This window comes from Hyla sarda, chromosome 1 (genome assembly GCF_029499605.1).
Source record: "Hyla sarda isolate aHylSar1 chromosome 1, aHylSar1.hap1, whole genome shotgun sequence".
NCBI classification, from domain to species: Eukaryota; Metazoa; Chordata; class Amphibia; order Anura; family Hylidae; genus Hyla; species Hyla sarda.
The window spans coordinates 282441728-282460949 of record NC_079189.1 but is presented as its reverse complement, the minus strand read 5'-3'; the positions used below and the strand labels follow the sequence as shown (position 1 = coordinate 282460949).

At 44.8% G+C, this 19222-nt stretch overlaps 1 protein-coding gene across 1 annotated transcript in view; it reads left to right on the top strand.

The window, feature by feature from the left end:
- Window positions 1–2201: 2201 nt before the first annotated feature.
- PIAS4 (protein inhibitor of activated STAT 4) overlaps window positions 2202–19222 on the top strand; it is a 70064-nt gene continuing 53043 nt past the window's right edge. Inside the window, exon 1 of the mRNA XM_056573833.1 lies at window positions 2202–2824. Coding sequence (XP_056429808.1) covers window positions 2666–2824 — 159 coding nt within the window. The 5' untranslated portion in view covers window positions 2202–2665. The remainder of the gene's footprint in view (window positions 2825–19222) is intronic.

Sequence of the window (19222 nt, the reverse complement as noted above, 5' to 3'; positions counted from 1 at the left end):
GTGGACATAGGTATTCTATGCCACAAGTAGAAAGCGTCCCACAGGACTCCAATATATGGTGAAAAGCAGTGTAGTTTATTTCCTCATGTGGCAAGCGCCATTGACCAGGGCTTCGATTGGGCCCGCCTGCACCCATATTACTTTGACGGCTTTCGGAAGTGCTGCTCTATCTTGCTTCTAGGTATTCTACGCCAGTGATTCCCAAACAGGGTGCCTCCAGCTGTTGCTAAACTCCCAGCATGCCTGGACAGTCAGTGGCTGTCCAGAAATGCTGGGAGTTGTTGTTTTGCAACAGCTGGAGGCTCCGTTTTGGAAACACTGCCGTACAATACGTTTTTATTTTTTATTGGGGAGACAGTGTAAGGGGGTGTATATTTAGTGTTTTACCATTTATCATGTGTTAGTGTAGTGTTTTTAGGGTACATTCGCACTGGCGTGTTACGGTGAGTTTCCCGCTAGGAGTTTGCGCTGCGGCGAAAAATTTGCCGCAGCCCAAACTTGAAGCAGGAAACTTACTGTAAACCAGCCCGTGTGAATGAACCCTGTACATTCACTGGTGGGGGGGGGGGGGGGGGGGGGGGGGGGGCAAACCTCCAGCTGTTTCAAAACTACAACTCACAGCATTACTGACAGACCGTGCATTCTGGGAGTTGTACTTTTGCAACAGCTGGAGGCAGACTGGTTGAAAAACCTTCAGTTAGGTTCTGTTACCTAACTCAGTATTTTCCAACCAGTGTGCCTCCAGCTGTTGCAAAACTACAACTCCCAGCATGTACTGATCACAGAAGGGCATGCTGGGAGATGTAGTTATGCAACAGCTGGAGGTACGCAACTACAACTCCCAGCATGCTGAGACAGCTGTTTGTTATTTGGGCATGCTGGGATTTGCAACATCTGGAGGGCTACAGTTTAGAAACCAGTGCAGGGTGATCTACAAACTGTGGTCCTCCAGATGTTGCAAAACTACAAATCCCAGCATGCCCAGACAGCAAACAGCTGTTTGGGCATGCTAGGAGTTGTAGTTTTGCAAGATCTGGAGGGATACAGTTTAGAGACCACTGTATAGTGGTTTCAAACTGTACCTTCCAGATGTTGCTAGGCAACTCACCAGCTTCCGAAGAATCCAGGGAGCCAGCCGCACGACATTGCCGCCCACCGATCACCGTCGCCTCCGGATGGATAAGTCGATCTTCCGCCGTCGATCCTCTTCTGTTTCCCCGTTCTGTCCCGCCTATTGTGGGTGGGCAGGATGGGGAAAATGAAAGTCAACCCCCCCCCCCCCCCCCGATCTGCTATTGGTCGTCGCTTCTGGCGACCAATTGCAGGATAGGAGGGGTGGCACCCCTGCCACCTCACTCCTATCCCTTCAGGGGGATCGTGCGTGTCTTGGACAATCGCGATCCCCCTTATATTCCGGGTCACCATAGACCCGTAATTGTGCAAATCGCAAGTGTGAATTCACTTGCGCTTTGACACGATTGCCGACATGGGGGGGGGTCTGATCGATAGCAGCAGTCACCCTGGTCCGGTCCCCGCCCAGCGCGCGGCGGGGACCGAAATTCCCACGGGCGTACAGGTACGCCCTGGGTCCTTAAGTACCAGGGACCGAAGGCGTACCTGTACGCCCTGGGTCCCTATGTGGTTAAACCGTGTACTTTTTTTTTTTAAACATTGGAGTCAATGGGAACCGTACAGAACCGTATGTGCATACGGTTCCATCCGGTTTCTTACTTTGCAGTTTTTTTTCTTTCTTGGAATTTCACAAACAAGTGAAACTTTATTCAAAATGGAGTGAAAAATTTAAAACGTAAAAGTTTTTTCTTAAATACGGATGCAACCGGACATCATTTTTCAAACCGTATACGGTTTTCAACCGTATACAGGTTGAAATTTGTACATACGTTATAATACAGCTTAGTCCGGCTTTGAGGAATCCGTTTTTCATCACAAATCTGATATGGGAACTGTATTGCAAAAACGTGGTGTGAATGCACCCTTACTCGGACCTGCAAGTCACACCACACTGTGTGGCTGCTCATAGCCGTGGATTGCTGCTGTGAGCAGGACTCTGGGTTTGGTGAGGGGATTGTTGGGTGTATGGGTGGGGTGAAAAAGCTGCAGGCACACTAAAATACACAGCAAATCCGTTATGTGTGATTCTACCCTCATGGTGATCTGCACTTACAGCCTTATCCTGCCTCTGCTGGGGTCCTAGTTGTTGAGTAAGCCTTCATTATATAAAACATCTTCTACCTCCCCCAGCAGCCATTAAAGGGGGTTTCACACACACACACAATTTTGTGGCAGTATATTCCAGATAAAGACATAAGTGGATTCAAACGTAATTGGAAACATAAAATGATATATACTTCTTTGTGCTGAATCCACTTCCGGCTTTAACTTTTTTTTTTTTAAATCGAATGGAAACTTGCTACAAAACGCGGTGTGTGAACCCTCTCTTTCCCAGCCACAACGATATCCTTACAAGTGGTGAGCTGATTAAAACTAGGGATTACAGCTGTACCGGTCACGGCTCGAACCCTCAGAGCCCGCCGTTTCTCCTTACAAAGCACTGCGTCACAACGCAGCATTTTTTAACATACAGTACAGCAGTGGGAAGAGACCATTCAAACCCCGCCCTCCTGTGATTGGCGGAAAAACAATCATGAAGCGTCGTGCGCAAGCGCGCAAAGCTGTTGGCCAGGCCCGGCGTGGAGCTGATGGGGATAGGTCTGACACAACGGAACTTTGTCACGTGGGGCGTCGTCTGCCGGCGCGGAGGTCGCTGGAGTCCAAGATGGCGGCGGAGCTTGTGGAAGCGAAGGTGAGACCGGGAAAGATGGGAGAGGTCTCGTGAACGATTCGTTCTTGTTATTATTTCACGTTACTTCGTTATCTGGGTTTTTTCAGAACACATTTGAAGTAATTTGTAAGGCTTTTGCTAGCCCGCCGTTGCCCACACGCTGCTCCCCGTTATGCGTCCATTATTACTGTCTCTCTGCCAGTGCAGTCTCTTACCGCGTCATTCACATTTCCTGTCAGGTGATAACAAAGCGCTTTCTGGATTATTCACTGCCGTCCATTTCTTCCTGCTGTTTTAGAGGGTTCTGGAGACTGAATAAAACCTGTTCCTTTTACCTTGCGTTTTTGGGTAATAAGTCAGTGTGTACAGGCCTCTGCAAGTTGGGCTCGTTTATTTCGTATTACTAAAGTAACATGAGCAGGTATCAAATATTGACATGAGTTTAGCAAAAAAGGACGTAAATGTGCTTTATTTTTTATTTTTATTTTGTAGTATTAGATGCACCAAGGCAAAGGTGTATTTCTGGGGAGGGGGTTCCGACAACTCTCCTTTAGCTTCCTACTGAGCCTGAGAAGATCCTCAAGCAGTTTTGTTCTTAAACTTCCTGCCAGTGTTAATGCCCTACAGTGGAGCACTACTGTTATGTGGGGTGAATCCTACCTTTAATAGAACCTTGTTGGGGTTCCCATAGATAACTTTATAATGGGTCGGGGGCAGTTTGATGGTTAAAATAAGTCTATCCCAGTTCTTTCCAACCAGTGTGCCTCCAGCTGTTCCAAATCTACAACTTGTTTGTTTTGTCATTTTAACTGCTAATGTTACAATGTGGAAGTGATGCAATCTGTAATGACCTGTATAGTTGTTTTAGGATTTAAAGGGGTACTCTGGTGGAAAACTTTTTTTTTTTATCAAATTGTGCCAGAAAGTTAAACAGATTTTTAAATGACTTCTACTAGAAAATCTTTACTCTTTCAGTACTTTTAAGCAGCTGTTTGCTACAGAGGAAACTTTCTTTTTGAATTTCTTTTTTGTCTTGACCATAGTGCCCGTATCAGGAACTGTCCAGAGCAGGAGAGCATCCCCATGGCAAACCTATGCTGCTCTGGACAGTTCCTGACACGGACAGAGGTGTCAGCAGAGAGCACTGTGGACAACACAAAAAAGAAATTCTCAAAGAAAAGAACTTCCTCTGTAAAATACAGCTGCTAAAAAGTACTGGAAGGATTTTTTTTTTTTTTTTATAGCAGTCATTTACAAATTTACCCGTATATACTCGAGTATAAGCCGACCCGAGTATAAGCCGAGACCCCTAATTTCAACCCAAAATCCCAGGAAAAGTTATTGACTCGAGTATAAGCCTAGGGTGGGAAATACCTCATCCCCCCCTGTCATCATCCAGACCCGTCATTAACATCCTCATCATCATCATCCCCTTGTCATCATCCCACACATCCCCCCTTCATCATCCCCTTATCATCCCGCACATCCCCCCTTCATCATCCCCTTATCATCCCGCACATCCCCCCCCTTCATCATCCCCTTGTCATCATCCCACACATTCCCCTTATCATCCCGCACATCCCCCCTTCATCATCCCCTTATCATCCCGCACATCCCCCCTTCATCATCCCCTTATCATCCCACACCCCCCCCCTTCATCATCCCCACCCCCCTTCATCATCCCCCCCCCCCCCCCCTTCATCATCCTCTTCTCATCATTCGCCCTCAGTGGTCTTCAACCTGCGGACCTCCAGAGGTTTCAAAACTACAACTCCCAGCAAGCCCGGGCAGCCATCGGCTGTCTGGGCTTGCTGGGAGTTGTAGTTTTGAAACCTCCGGAGGTCCGCAGGTTGAAGACCACTGCGGCCTTCAACATCATCCAGCCCCCTCTCACCCCCTTTAGTTCTGAGTAATCACCTCCGCTCGGCGCTGGTCTGGTCCTGCAGGGCTGTCCGGTGAGGAGGTGGTCCGGGCTGCTATCTTCACCGGGGGCGCCTCTTCTCCGCACTTCCGGCCCGGAATAGAGGCGTTGCCTTGACAATGACGCAGAATTACGTTGGCAATGAACGCACCTCTGCGTCGTTGTCACGGCAACGTGACTATTCTGAGGCCGGGCCCGAAGCGCTTAGAAGAGGCCTCCCCGGTGAAGATAGCAGCCCGGAACACTATCCCACCGGACCACCTCCTCACCGGACAGTCCTGCAGGACCGGACCAGCGCCGAGCGGAGGTGAGTACTCAGAACTAAAGGGGGTGAGAGGGGGCTGGATGATGTTGAAGGCCGCAGTGGTCTTCAACCTGCGGACCTCCGGAGGTTTCAAAACTACAACTCCCAGCAAGCCCGGACAGCCGATGGCTGCCCGGGCTTGCTGGGAGTTGTAGTTTTGAAACCTCTGGAGGTCCGCAGGTTGAAGACCACTGCGGGTGGGGGAGTTCACTCGAGTATAAGCCGAGGGGGGTGTTTTCAGCACGAAAAATCGTGCTGAAAAACTCGGCTTATACTCGAGTATATACGGTACTTTTCTTGCACCAGTTGATTTAAAAAAAAGTTTTCCACTGGAGTACCTCTTTATGACTTTTGCAAAAGTTTTTGTTTATCTTTATTTCAATTTTGATTGCAATTTAATCCTACAGTAAAATGCCTTATATATTAAAGAATTATTACCTTCCAGTAACACATGATGCATTTCGCTAGGGGTGTCCCGTATTGAAAAGGGGTTATTAAAAATTTACTTACACGTTTTTTTTACAATTTAAAAAAAAAAATTTTTTTGTCTCCGTACAGGACTATTACATGCAATTTGTAGATTGCATACACAATATCATTATCGGTGCTCTTTTACTATTGCCTGCAATGGCTGGCAGCAGTATAGGAGCGATGATCGGACAGTTTGGAGCATGGTAAGGGTCCTCAGGCTGTCCTTTCAGCTGAACGAGGCACAGAGATTAGCATCGCAGAGCTAATGGCAGTTGATATCAGGACTTTTAGATGCCACAATCAAGTTTGTTTGCGGTGTCTAAATGGTTAATGCCGGAAATCACCGCGATTGATAGGGTGATGCATAGTTCAGGTAGCGTTCACAGGGCACCTCCATGATCCCTGCTGGCGGGATTCCCGCCGCCATTTAATGGATTAGATATCGGGGATGTTTGCATGAGTACATGTATTTGTGCAAATGCCCACTATCTGTCCCGATATCAGTATTGGTATCCCTACCTTTTGCCTTAATATAATGCCTCACTCTTACCATTTAAATGCCCTGGTCTTTATTGATCACAGCGTCTAAGGGATTAAAACAGGAGTCTGAGCTATTTTTATCCCAATGTTGGGGTGTGCTGCATATGACCCTTGGACAGCTCCTGCCTGTGCTGTCCACTGGTTGTAACTGTAAACCTATTTCGGCGTTCTACAACCAGGGTACCTGCAGCTGTTGCAAATTGAGATTTTCTTGAAGCATTTACATAGACCTGACTTGCATTACCTTGGACCTTGTAACAGCTGGTGAAGGGTTACATAGTTAGTATGGTTGAAAAAAGACATACGTCCATCAAGTCCAACCAGGGGATTGAAGGGAAGGATGTAAGGGGATAAGGGAAAGGGATGTAGTTTTATAATTCTGCATAAGCATTAATGTTATTTTGTTCCAGGAATGTATCTAACCCTGCTTTAAAGCTGTTAATTGTTCCTGCTGTGACCAGTTCCTGAGGTAGACCGTTCCATAAATTCACAGTCCTCACGGTAAAGAAGGCGTGCCGCCCCTTTAGACTAAACCTTTTCTTCTCCAGACGGAGGGAGTGCCCCCTCGTCCTTTGGGGGGGTTTAACCTGGAACAGTTTTTCTCCATATTTTTTGTATGGGCCATTAATATACTTATATACGTTTATCATATCCCCCCTTAAACGTCTCTTCTCAAGACTAAACAATTGTAACTCCTTTAATCGCTCCTCATAGCTAAGATGTTCCATGCCGCATATTAGTTTAGTCACGTGTCTCTGCACCCTTTCCAACTCCGCAGTGTCCCTTTTATGAACAGGCGACCAAAACTGAACAGCATATTCCAGGTGAGGCCATACCAATGCTTTATAAAGGGGGAGTATTATGTCCCTGTCCCTTGAGTCCATGCCTCTTTTGATACATGACAATATCCTGCCGGCTTTGGAAGCAGCAGCCTGACATTGCATGCTATTCTGTAGTCTGTGATCTACAAGTACACCCAGATCCTTCTCTACCAGTGACTCTGACAGTTTTATCCCCCCTAAGACATACGATGCATGCAGGTTATTAGTACCAAGATGCATAACTTTACATTTATCCACATTGAACCTCATTTGCCAAGTGGATGCCCAGACACTTAGTCTATCCAAGTCATCTTGTAACTTATGCACATCCTCTATAGACTGTACTGTGCTACAAAGCTTGGTGTCATCTGCAAAGATAGAAACAGAGCTGTTAATACCATCCTCTGTCATTGATAAATAAATTAAACAGCGGTCCCAGTACTGAACCTTGGGGTACACCACTAATTACCGGGGACCAATCAGAGTACGAATCATTGACCACCACTCTCTGGGTACGATCCATGAGCCAGTGTTCAATCCAGTTACAAACTAAAGTTTCCAAGCCCAAGGACCTTAACTTACCTGTCAGATGTCTGTGAGGGACAGTATCAAACGCTTTGGCAAAATCCAGAAACACTATATCCACAGCCATTCCTCTGTCAAGGCTTCTACTCACCTCTTCATAAAAGCAAATTAGATTGGTTTGACAACTTCTATCCTTAGTAAACCCATGCTGGTTATCACTTATAATACAATTATCCCCTATGTATTCCTGTATGTAATCCCTTATAAGTCCTTCAAACAATTTACCCACAATGCACGTTAGACTTACCGGTCTATAATTGCCTGGCGAAGACCTAGAGCCCTTCTTGAAGATTGGTACCACATTAGCCTTGCGCCAGTCCCTTGGCACAATACCAGACACCAGAGAATCTCTAAATATCATGAACAAGGGTACAGATATTACTGAACTTACCTCTCTAAGAACTCTTGGGTGTAGTCCATCCGGCCCTGGAGATTTGCTTACAATTACTTTACTTAACTTACCTTGTACCATCTCTACATTAAGCCAGTTCAGTACATTATATGATGTGTTACCAGCACTGACCTGGCCAATGTCAGCTCCTTCTTCCATAGTGTATACAGAACTAAAGAACCCATTCAGTAGCTCCGCCTTCTCTTGATCGCCCGTGACAACCTCCCCATTATCATTATTAAGGGGTCCTACATGCTCTGTCCTTGGTTTTTTTGTATTTATATATCTAAAAAAATATTTAGGATTAGTTTTGCTTTCTTCGGCCACCTGTCTCTCATTTAGAATTTTTGCTGTTTTTATTACATTTTTACAAATTTTATTAAGCTCCTTGTACTGTTTAAATGTTATAGCTGACCCATCAGATTTGTATTTTTTGAAGGCTATTTTTTTGTTGTTTATTGCTCTTTTAACCTCATTTGTCAGCCATGTAGGATTTAGTTTTAATCGTTTATATTTGTTCCCCTTTGGTATATATTTAGCTGTATAGTTATTTAGAGTTGATTTAAAGATGTCCCATTTACCTTCTGTATCAGTATTTGACAACACCTCCCCCCAGTCTATGTCCTGTAGTGCAGCCCTCAACCCAGGGAAGTTTGCCTTTTTAAAGTTATATGTTTTTGCTTTCCCCGTCTGTCTTTGTTTTCTACATTTTAAGTCAAAAGTAACTATATTGTGGTCGCTATTACCAAGGTTTTCCCTCACAGTTACATTACCAACCAGCTCTGCGTTGTTGGAAATGATCATATCCAACAAGGCATCACTTCTTGTTGGGTCCTCCACAAACTGGCCCATAAAATTATCCTGCAATAAATTTAGGAATTTTCTCCCCTTTGTAGTTTTAGCCAACCCCCGGCCCCAATCTATATCTGGATAGTTAAAATCTCCCATTATTACCACTGTACCTGCCCGGGCGGTCCTCTCTATTTGTTTATACAGCTGACCTGTTTGTTTATACAGCAAGGGTATACTTGCTTAAGTCTGCCTCCTAGGAGACCCACATCAAGAGCTCCAGGAGTTTCCTGGTATAACTTATACTGGAATATCGGTATACGTTATCGTTTATCGTCGATCCTTAATGGAAATAATATTAGTTTCCGTTGGAAAATGAGCCACGTAGTACAGTATATGCAATAACATGCATTTGTGGAAAGTTCTACATTAGTAGCACAATTTGTGCCTTAAATACCAGATTCCAAGAACATATTTGGTCTCTGAAGTCTGGGAAAGGCTCACACCATTTAATAGAATATGTCAGAGAGGAGCATAATGGAGATACCATTGTTCTTAGTTTTATGGGTATCAATTGGGTAACCTGGATCCTAGAAACAGATGCCCAGGATCTTGCAAGCCTGAATGATGGATTTACCTGGGGATCTTCCTCTGAAATCGTTTAGTTTTCAAGCATTTTGAAGTTTTTATCTAAGATGTTTTAATGTCACGTAGACATATGGGGGGGGGGATTTGTTTGTCTGTGGTAGTCTGTTTCACGGTAAATCATTTTCTGCTTTAAAAGCACAGCACAGTCAATTTCACACTGAAAAAAAGTGCCTCTGATAAGTTCTGGGTGTTGCTGTTACATTTCTGAAGCAATTGAATAGAAGACCACTATAATCCAGGTGCTGCTTGATCCAAAGATGCAAGGATGCAGGTAGGTATTGTTAACCAGATACTTTTATTTATATTACAGCATACAAGTTAGCAGGATCTTGACGTGTTTCGGGGTCTGCTACCCCTTCCTCAGATGATCTAGGGTACTACTGACACCAGCAGACCTTATATAGTATCATAGTACAGGTCAAGGGGGTGGGCTTGATGTGATGTCACATCCAGTCCACTTACAGGCAACATAATAGAAAATACAGAGAGAAATACAAATTCTATACCAATATAGTATAGCTGTATACATACGGGGCAAAACCCAATAACAATAGAAACAAAAATGCAATAAAATACATAAAACCAGCTTATAGCTGTCACCACATTGGTGAGAAGTACATCCCGGTAGTAATACATCAAAACGAGGCTCCGTTGAGGGGGCCGTAACGATAGTAAACATTGTGACATGTGGAGCCAGTTGTAAACATAGAAGCCCCGGTGTACAAAGAGAGCTGACGGGTTTTCCGCGCGCAGCGCACCCCAGCGTCTCACTGACAAGCATCTCTATGGACGCGTCGCTAGGCCGGCGGCTCTGTAAACCCAGAGGCAGCCAATCAGAATGCCGGGGGCGCGGCCTGCGGCGGAGTTTCGTCAGCCATGCAAGAGATTCGTTCGAATTCTGTATCCCAGGTAATATAACTGCGGGGTATCGTTCTAAGAGGAAAAGAAAAAAAGCTATATTAGCAATCTGAGAAGAAAAGAGGGGAATTATTTTACTGTGAGGTAAGAAAAGCCAAATGGCTGCTCTTTACAGTAAAAAGGAGTGATGCCTCAGGGCCGTTGCCAGGAACAAGAACATAGTCCTGATAAGATACATATACACTATTCAGACTGAATACTATGGCCACGAAATTAATATATAAAAGGACATATCTTATGGACTATAGGTCCTATTAGGAGTAATATATAAGGACATATCTTGTAAACTATAAGTCCCATTCAGGATATATATATCATAATAAAAGGAAAACAAATCAATTGTGTGTATACAGTATAATTAGATCACAATTTTATAAAAGCAAATTAATAATATAGTTAAAAAATAATATAGTATATACCGTATATACTCGAGTATAAGCCGACCCGAGTATAAGCCGAGACCCCTAATTTCAACCCAAAATCCCAGGAAAAGTTATTGACTCGAGTATAAGCCTAGGGTGGGAAATACATCATCCCCCCCCCCTGTCATCATCCAGACCCCCGTCATTAACATCCTCATCATAATCACCGCCTGTCATCATCCAGACCCTCATCATCACCACCTGTCATCATCCCCACCCCCCTTCATCATCCCCTTCATCATCCCACCCCCCCATCATCATCCTCTTGTCATCATCCGCCCTCAGTGGTCTTCAACCTGCGGACCTCCAGAGGTTTCAAAACTACAACTCCCAGCAAGCCCGGGCAGCCATCGGCTGTCCGGGCTTGCTGGGAGTTGTAGTTTTGAAACCTCCGGAGGTCCGCAGGTTGAAGACCACTGCGGCCTTCGACATCATCCAGCCCCCTCTCACCCCCCCCTTTAGTTCTGTACAGTACTCACCTCCGCTCGGCGCTGGTCCGGTGCTGCAGGGCTGTCCGGAGAGGAGGTCGTCCGGTGGGATAGTGGTTCCGGTCTGCTATCTTCACTGGGGGCGCCTCTTCTCCGCGCTTCCGGCCCGGAATAGAGGCGTTGCCTTGACAATGACGCAGAAGTACGTTGGCAATGAACGTACCTCTGTGTCGTTGTCAAGGCAACGTGACTATTCTGGGGCCAGGCCCGAAGCGCTTAGAAGAGGCCTCCCCGGTGAAGATAGCAGCCCGGAACCACTATCCCACCGGACGACCTTCTCTCCGGTCAGCCCTGCAGCACCGGACCAGCGCCGAGCGGAGGTGAGTACTGTACAGAACTAAAGGGGGTGAGAGGGGGCTGGATGATGTCGAAGGCCGCAGTGGTCTTCAACCTGCGGACCTCCGGAGGTTTCAAAACTACAACTCCCAGCAAGCCTTGCTGGGAGTTGTAGTTTTGAAACCTTTGGAGGTCCGCAGGTTGAAGACCACTGCGGGTGGAGAGTTCACTCGAGTATAAGCCGAGGGGGGTGTTTTCAGCACGAAAAATCATGCTGAAAAACTCGGCTTATACTCGAGTATATACGGTAAATAGGAAATTGGTAACGAAATGCCATAAAAGGTTAGAGGATATTAAAACGGGTGGTCATTGGAGTATAAGTATATTAACATTTCATCTGGGGGCTGATCCAAAGGAAAACCGTGAGCAGTCAGTATCACAAAGATAAAAATATATAAAATACATTAATACAAATTTACAGAAGATATTCCATATATATTACATCCTTAGATTTTTACAGAGCACTTTCCACCATTTCATTAAGACCTAACGGAACAAGAGTCTGAAGTTTGAAAATCCAAAAGTTCTCTCTCCTTCTCAACAAGTTAAATCTTTGGGGATAATCCAATGCAATATTTTCTATGGCTGCAAGTTTAATGCAGCCAAAGTCTGAACGGTGATGAGACTAAATGTCGAGACACACTGTGTTGTGTAAACCCAAGACTGGTATTACTCCGGTGTTTGTTGATCCTGTCTTGAAGGCATTGTGTAGTGCGGCCCACGTATTGCAGGCCGCAAGGGCACTCTAGCAGGTATATGACAAACCTTGTTGAGCAATTAATAAAGGTCTTAATATTGAAAGTCTCATGAGAAATATTAGAGCAGAAACTTTTAGTGCGATTTTGCAATTGTCACAGCACTTGCATCTCGCATGGCCACATGTGAAAGACCCAACTGTGGTTCAGAAGCTCTGTGAGCTTTTCTTAGGTGCCTTTAGTCTACTGGGCGCTAAGATATCTTATCAGGACTCTTTGTTGTTGTTCCTGGCAACGGCCCTGAGGCATCACTCCTTTTTACTGTAAAGAGCAGCCAGATGGCTTTACCTACCTCACAGTAAAATAACTCCCCTCTTTTTTTTCTGATTGCTAATATAGCTGTTTTTCTTTTCCTCTTAGAACGATACCCCGCAGTTATATTACCTGGGATACCGAATGCGAACGTATCTCTTGCATGGCTGACGACACTCCGCCGCAGGCCGCCCCCTGGCAATCTGATTGGCTGCCTCTGTGTTTACGGCCTAGCGACGCGTCCATAGAGATGCTTGTCAGTGAGACGCTGGCGTGCGCTGCGTGCGGAGAACCAGTCAGCTCTTTGTACACCGGGGCTTCTATGTTTACAACTGGCTCCACATGTCACAATGTTTACTATCGTTACGGCTCCCTCAACGGAGCCTCGTTTTGATGTATTACTACCGGGATGTACTTCCCACCAATGTGGTGACAGCTATAAACTGTTTTTATGTATTTTATTACATTTTTGTTTCTATTGTTATTGGGTTTTACCCCGTATGTATACAGCTATACTATATTGGTATTGAATTTGTATTTCTCTCTGTATTTTCTATTATGTTGCCTCTAAGTGGACTGGATGTGACATCACATCAAGCCCACCCCCTTGACCTGTACTACCTCCATTATGATACTATATTAGGTCTGCTGGTGTCAGTAGTACCCTAGATCATCTGAGGAAGGGGTAGCAGACCCCCAAACACGTCATGATCCTGCTAACTTGTATGCTGTAATATGAATAAAAGTATCTGGTTAAGGCTGGGTTCACACTACGTTTTAGCCATACTGTTTTCAATCCGTTTTTCTAAAGAAAACCGTATGGCAAAAAAACGGATGGAACAGTATGGAAAAAAGTAAACCGTATGCGTTTTTAAACAGTATACTGTTTTTAAAAGTGCATACAGTTCCGTCAGTTTTTATAGAAAAAAAAAACATACGTTTTTGAAAATTGTCTATTTTTAATGGGAGGGGTCTTGGGTGGGGACTTTAGGATTCAAATGCGCATGTGCAAAGTAAAACGTGTACGTTTTTCCCGTATGGAACCGTATGCATGTGCGTTTCCCATTGACGTCAATGTTAAAAAAAAAAAAAAAAAAGTATGCGGTTGCAGTACGGTTTTTAAACCAGAGACAAAATCGCGGTCAACCACGGTTTTAACCCCTTCATGACCCAGCCCATTTTCACCTTCATGACCTGGGCATTTTTTGAAAATCTGACCACTGTCACTTTAAACATTAATAACTTTGGAATGCTTTTACTTATTCTGATTCCGAGATTGTTTTTTCGTGACATATTCTACTTTATGTTATCGGTAAAATTTCACTGATATTTGTATCCTTTCTTGGTAAAAAATCTAAAAATTTCATGAAAATTTTGAAAATTTAGCATTTTTCTAACTTTGAAAGTCTCTGCTTGAAAGGAAAATGGATATTCCAAATAAATTGCATATTGATTCACATATACAATATGTCTACTTTGTGTTTGCATTAAAAAATTGACAAGTTTTTACTTTTGGAAGACACCAGAGGGCTTCAAAGTTCCGCAGCAATTTTCCAATTTTTCTCAAGATTTTCAAAATCGTAATTTTTCAGGGCCCAGTTCAGGTTGGAAGTGGATTTTAAGGATCTTCATATTAGAAATACCCCATAAATGACCCCATTATAAAAACTGCACCCCCCAAAGTATTCAAAATGACATTCAGTAAGTGTTTTAACCCTTTAGGTGTTTCACAGGAATAGCAGCAAAGTGAAGGAGAAAATTCTAAATCTTCATTTTTTACACTCTCATTTTCTTGTAGACCCAATTTTTGAATTTTTACAAGGGGTAAAAGGAGAGAAATCACCCTAAAATTGGTAACCCAATTTCTCTTGAGTAAGGAAATACCTCATATGCGTATGTAAAGTGTTCGGCGGGCGCAGTAGAGGGCTCAGAAGGGAAGGAGCGACAATGGGATTTTGGAGAGTGAGTTTTTCTGGAAGGGTTTTTGGGGGGCATGTCCCATTTAGGAAGCCCCTATGGTGCCAGAACAGTGGACCCCCCCACATGTGACCCCATTTTGGAAACTATACCCCTCATGAAATTTAATAAGGGGTTCAGTGAGCATTTACACCCCACTGGTGTTTGACAGATATTTGAAACAGTGGACTGTGCAAATCAAAAATTTTATTTTTCATTTTCACAGACCACTGTTCCAAAAATCTGTCATACACCAGTGGGGTGTAAATGCTCACTGCACCCCTTATTACATTCTGTGAGGGGTGTAGTTTCCAAAATGGGGTCACATGTGGATATTTATTGTTTTGCGTTTGTCAGAACTGCTGTAACAATCAGCCACCCCTGTGCAAATCGCCTCAAATGTACATGGTGCACTCCCTTCTGGGCCTTGTTGTGCGCCCCCAGAGCACTTTGCGCCCACATATGGGGTATCTCCGTACTCAGGAGAAATTGCGTTACAAATTTAGAGGGTCTTTTTTCCCTTTTACCTCTTGTGAAAATGAAAAGTATAGGACAACACCAGCATGTCAGTGTAAAAAATTTATTTTTTTACACTAACATGCTGGTGTAGACCCCAACTTCACCTTTTCATAAGGGGTTAAAGAAGAAAAAGCCCCCCAAAATTTGTAAGGCAATTTCTCCCGAGTACGGCGATACCCCATATGTGTCCCAAAACTGTTGCCCTGAAATACGGCAGGGCTCCAAAGTGAGAGAGCGCCATGCGCATTTGAGGCCTGAATTAGGGATTTGCATAGGGGTGGACATAGGGGTATTCTACGCCAGTGATTCCCAAACAGGGTGCCTCCAGCTGTTGCAAAACTCCCAGCATGCCTGGACAGTCAATGGCTGTCCGGCAATACTGGGAGTTATTATTTTGCAACAGCTGGAGGCTCCGTTTTGGAAACAGTAGCGTACCACACGTTTTTAATTTTTTGGGGAGGGGGGGCTGTGTAGGGGTATGTGTATATGTAGTGTTTTTTACTTTTTATTTTAGGTTAGTGTCAGTGTAGTGTAGTGTAGTGTTTTTAGGGTACAGTTACATGGGCAGAGGTTCACAGCAAGTTTGTCGCTGGAAGTTTGAGCTGCAGCGCAAAATTTGCGCCATCTCAAACTTGCAGCACTCACTGTAAACCTCCGCCCATGTGAGTGTACCCTGTACATTCACATTGGGGGGAGGGGGCAAACATCCAGCTGTTGCAAACTCCGAGCATGCCCTTTGGCTGTCCGTGCATGCTGGGAGTTGTAGTTTTGCAACAGCTGGAGGAACACTGGTTTGGAAACACTAAGTTAAGTAATAAACTTTCAAGTGTTTTGCAACCAAACTTAGTGTTTCCAAACCAGTGTGCCTCCAGCTGTTGCAAAACTACAACTCCCAGCATGCATGGTCTGTCAGTGCATGCTGGGAGTTATAGTTTTGCAACAATTGCAACAGCTGGAGGCACTGAGGTAGGAAACGGACAATGTTTCCCAACTAGTGTGCCTCCAGTTGTTGCAAAACTACAACTCCCAGCATGCCCAGACTGCCAAGGCATGCTGGGAGTTGTAGTTCGGCAATATCTGAAGGATCAGATGTTGCCGAACTACAACTTCCAGCATGCTTGGGCAGTCTGGGCATGCTGGGAGTTGTAGTTTTGCAACATCTGGAGGTCCACAGTTTGGAGACCACTGTATAATGGTCTCCAATCTGTGCTCTTCCAGATGTTAGAGAACTACAACTCCCAGCATGCCTGGACAGACTGAGCATGCTGAGATTTGTAGTTTTGCAACATCTGGAAGAGCACAGATTGGAGGCCATTATACAGTGGTCTCCAAACTGTGGGCCTCCAGATGTTGCAAAACTACAACTCCCAGCATGCCCAGAAAGGCTGTCTGGGCATCCTGGGAGTTGCAGTTTTGAAACTCTCAGAGGCAGCAGTGAGATCGCTTTACGGCGATCTCACTGCTGCCAATGAAGATGCCGCACTGCTGCCGGAAACTCACCGCCGGGACGCAGCGCAGCCGGGACCGCATGGAGGATGCCGGGACCGCTCGGGACACCGCTCCGACGGGTAAGTGACGCCGGGGGACGGGTCAGGGACACTTAGCAGAGCGGTGTGTGTCCCGATCCCCGTGATCGGGACTCACACACCGCGCTGCTATCAGCTAGTCAGATTTGACCAGCTGATAGCAGCGATCGCTGGGGGGGGTGGGGGACGAAACCCCCCGTGGTCGCACGGTAAGATGGCTGGCTATCAGTGATAGCCACCATCTTTCCGGGCGCTGCGGGATGCCGCGAGCAGCGGCAGTAATGTCCATGACGTACCTGTATGTCATGGGTCGGGAACACCTTGCCACCCATGACGTACAGGTATGTCATAGGTCGGGAAGGGGTTAATTCCGGTTTAAAAACCATACTGCAACCGCATGTTTTTTTTTTAACATGGACGTCAATGGGAAACGCACATGTATACGGTTCCATACGGGAAAAACGTATACGTTTTAACTTTGCACATTTGAATCCTAAAGTCCCCACCCAAGACCCCTCCCATTAAAAATAGACAATTTTCAAAAACATATGGGTTTTTTTTCTATAAAAACTGACGGAACTGTATGCACTTTTAAAAACGCATACGGTTTACTTTTTTCCATACTGTTCCATCAGTTTTTTGCCATACGGTTTTCTTTAGAAAAACTGATTGAAAACAGTATGGCAAAAACGTAGTGTGATCCCAGCCTAACAATACCTACCTGCATCTTTGGATCAAGAAGCGCCTGGATTATAGTGGTCTTCTTCTATTCAATTGCTTCAGTTCCTACAGGAAGATAAACGTCCTCCAGTGACCATCAGGCTTGGCAACTTCTCCCAACCATTTGATACCCCGGATGAGGGGTGATATGCGCACTTTTTTCTTTGTTTTAAGGTGAGCGGCCTTCTTAACTAAAGTCCTGGGTGTATTTACCCAGTAAGTTCTGTGGATTCCTCGCCTACCAAGGGTAATACACGAGGCGCTGCCTTCCGGTTGTCTTTTTTCTGTCTCTACTTCTATACATGTATTACATTTCTGACCCCTATAACTTATATTTTTTTCCATATATGGGGCTGTATGAGGGCTCGTTTTTCTTTAGTATATGTTTTTTTTTTTTTTTTTGCGTCTTGATGTGACCAAAAATCAGCAATTTTGCACATTTTTTTATTATTTTTTTGGGGGGGCCGTTAGCATGTCTGCACAAGGTGATGACAAATGTTTGTTTTTGTTATTAGTAAAATGGGAAGAGGGTAACTTGTGGTGTTTTTAAATTTTTATTTCATTTTTTGGGTGGGCTTATTCCCACTTCCTAGAGCTCAGGGCATGCTTGGAGTTGTGTACTATATAGCAAGACACATATTAGGGCAGCAAGCCCCAACCCATGACTCTGGCTGTTGCAATACTACAACTTCCAACATGTCCTCCCTGTCATTTTTTACTTTAGTACATACTTAAGTTTCCTACTCTGCAACTTTTTAAAAGTTGCAATGCTAAATCCCAGACCACTCCACCTGTAAAGACAGATTTGACTCTCCTTAGTGTTTTTCTTTCAAAGCTACTGTGGGCAGAAAGTCACATTTGTGACTTTTTTCTACTAAACCACAGAAAAAAGCCTAAATCCTTTGATACATTTCCCCCATGGTATGTATTGGGTGAAGGAGCAGCGGGGAGGAAGGGTCTGATAAAACGTAGAGTTTTGTGAAACAATCGTAACCTATCCATCAAGCGTCTGTAACCGGACATGTAGAGAGACTTCAGTGATGAAAAAAACATCCCCTAAACATTTCCCTATAATCTGTAAATCTCCCTGCGCATGGACCATAAGGGTAGGGTCACACGGAACGGATCTGCAGCATATTTCATGTTGCAGATCCACCGATAATGGACCCTACAGTATGCCTCTAGCTGTGCCTGGTCGTAGTGGCAGGCTGCTGCTACAAGCACACACAAGTTGATCTGCGAGTCACCATGCGCATGCGCAGTATACTCGCACACATCGTGGCCGCTCCCCCTGCTCCTTGAGCAAGGCCGAGAGCAACTGCGATGTTAGCGAGTTCAATGCGGATTGCCGCTATGAGCAGGCACACTGCAGGGTCCATCATTGGTGGGTCCACAGAGTAAAATATGCTGCAGATCCATTCTGTCACCTTAGGCCTCTTTCACACTATGAAATAGTTCCGTTTAGGAACTTCCGTCACTATATCGGCGAAACCCGGCCATTACAAAACCCCTGACGGCCGTGACTAAATTGCATTGCAGCCTATGGGGTTTTGTAACTGCCCGTTTGCGCCCGTAATTCATTACGGGCGTTATACAGTGACGGGACATCGTTGCGGAAAAATTACTGCATGCAGTAATTTTTCCGCCACGATGTCCCGTCACTGTATAACGCCCGTAATGAAATTACGGGCGCAAACGGGCAGTTACAAAACCCTATAGGCTGCAATGCAATTTAGTCGCGGCCGTCAGGGGTTTTGTAACGGCCGGGTTTCGCCGATATAGTGACGGAAGTTCATAAACGGAACTATTTCGTAGTGTGAAAGAGGCCTTACCCCCCTGACAGAGAGCCTGTAGAAAAAAATTATTAAATTATTAAAATTATTAAAATTACACTTTGCTTGAAGGTGTACAAAAGATATATTACAGTTAAATATTGTCATAGCCTCCTTATGCATTGAAAAACTAAGTGAAGTATACAAATATTCAATAGCAAAGTACCCTACCAAACGAAGATAAACAAATCTGTGTGTGTATATATTTCCCCCCCCCCCCCCCCT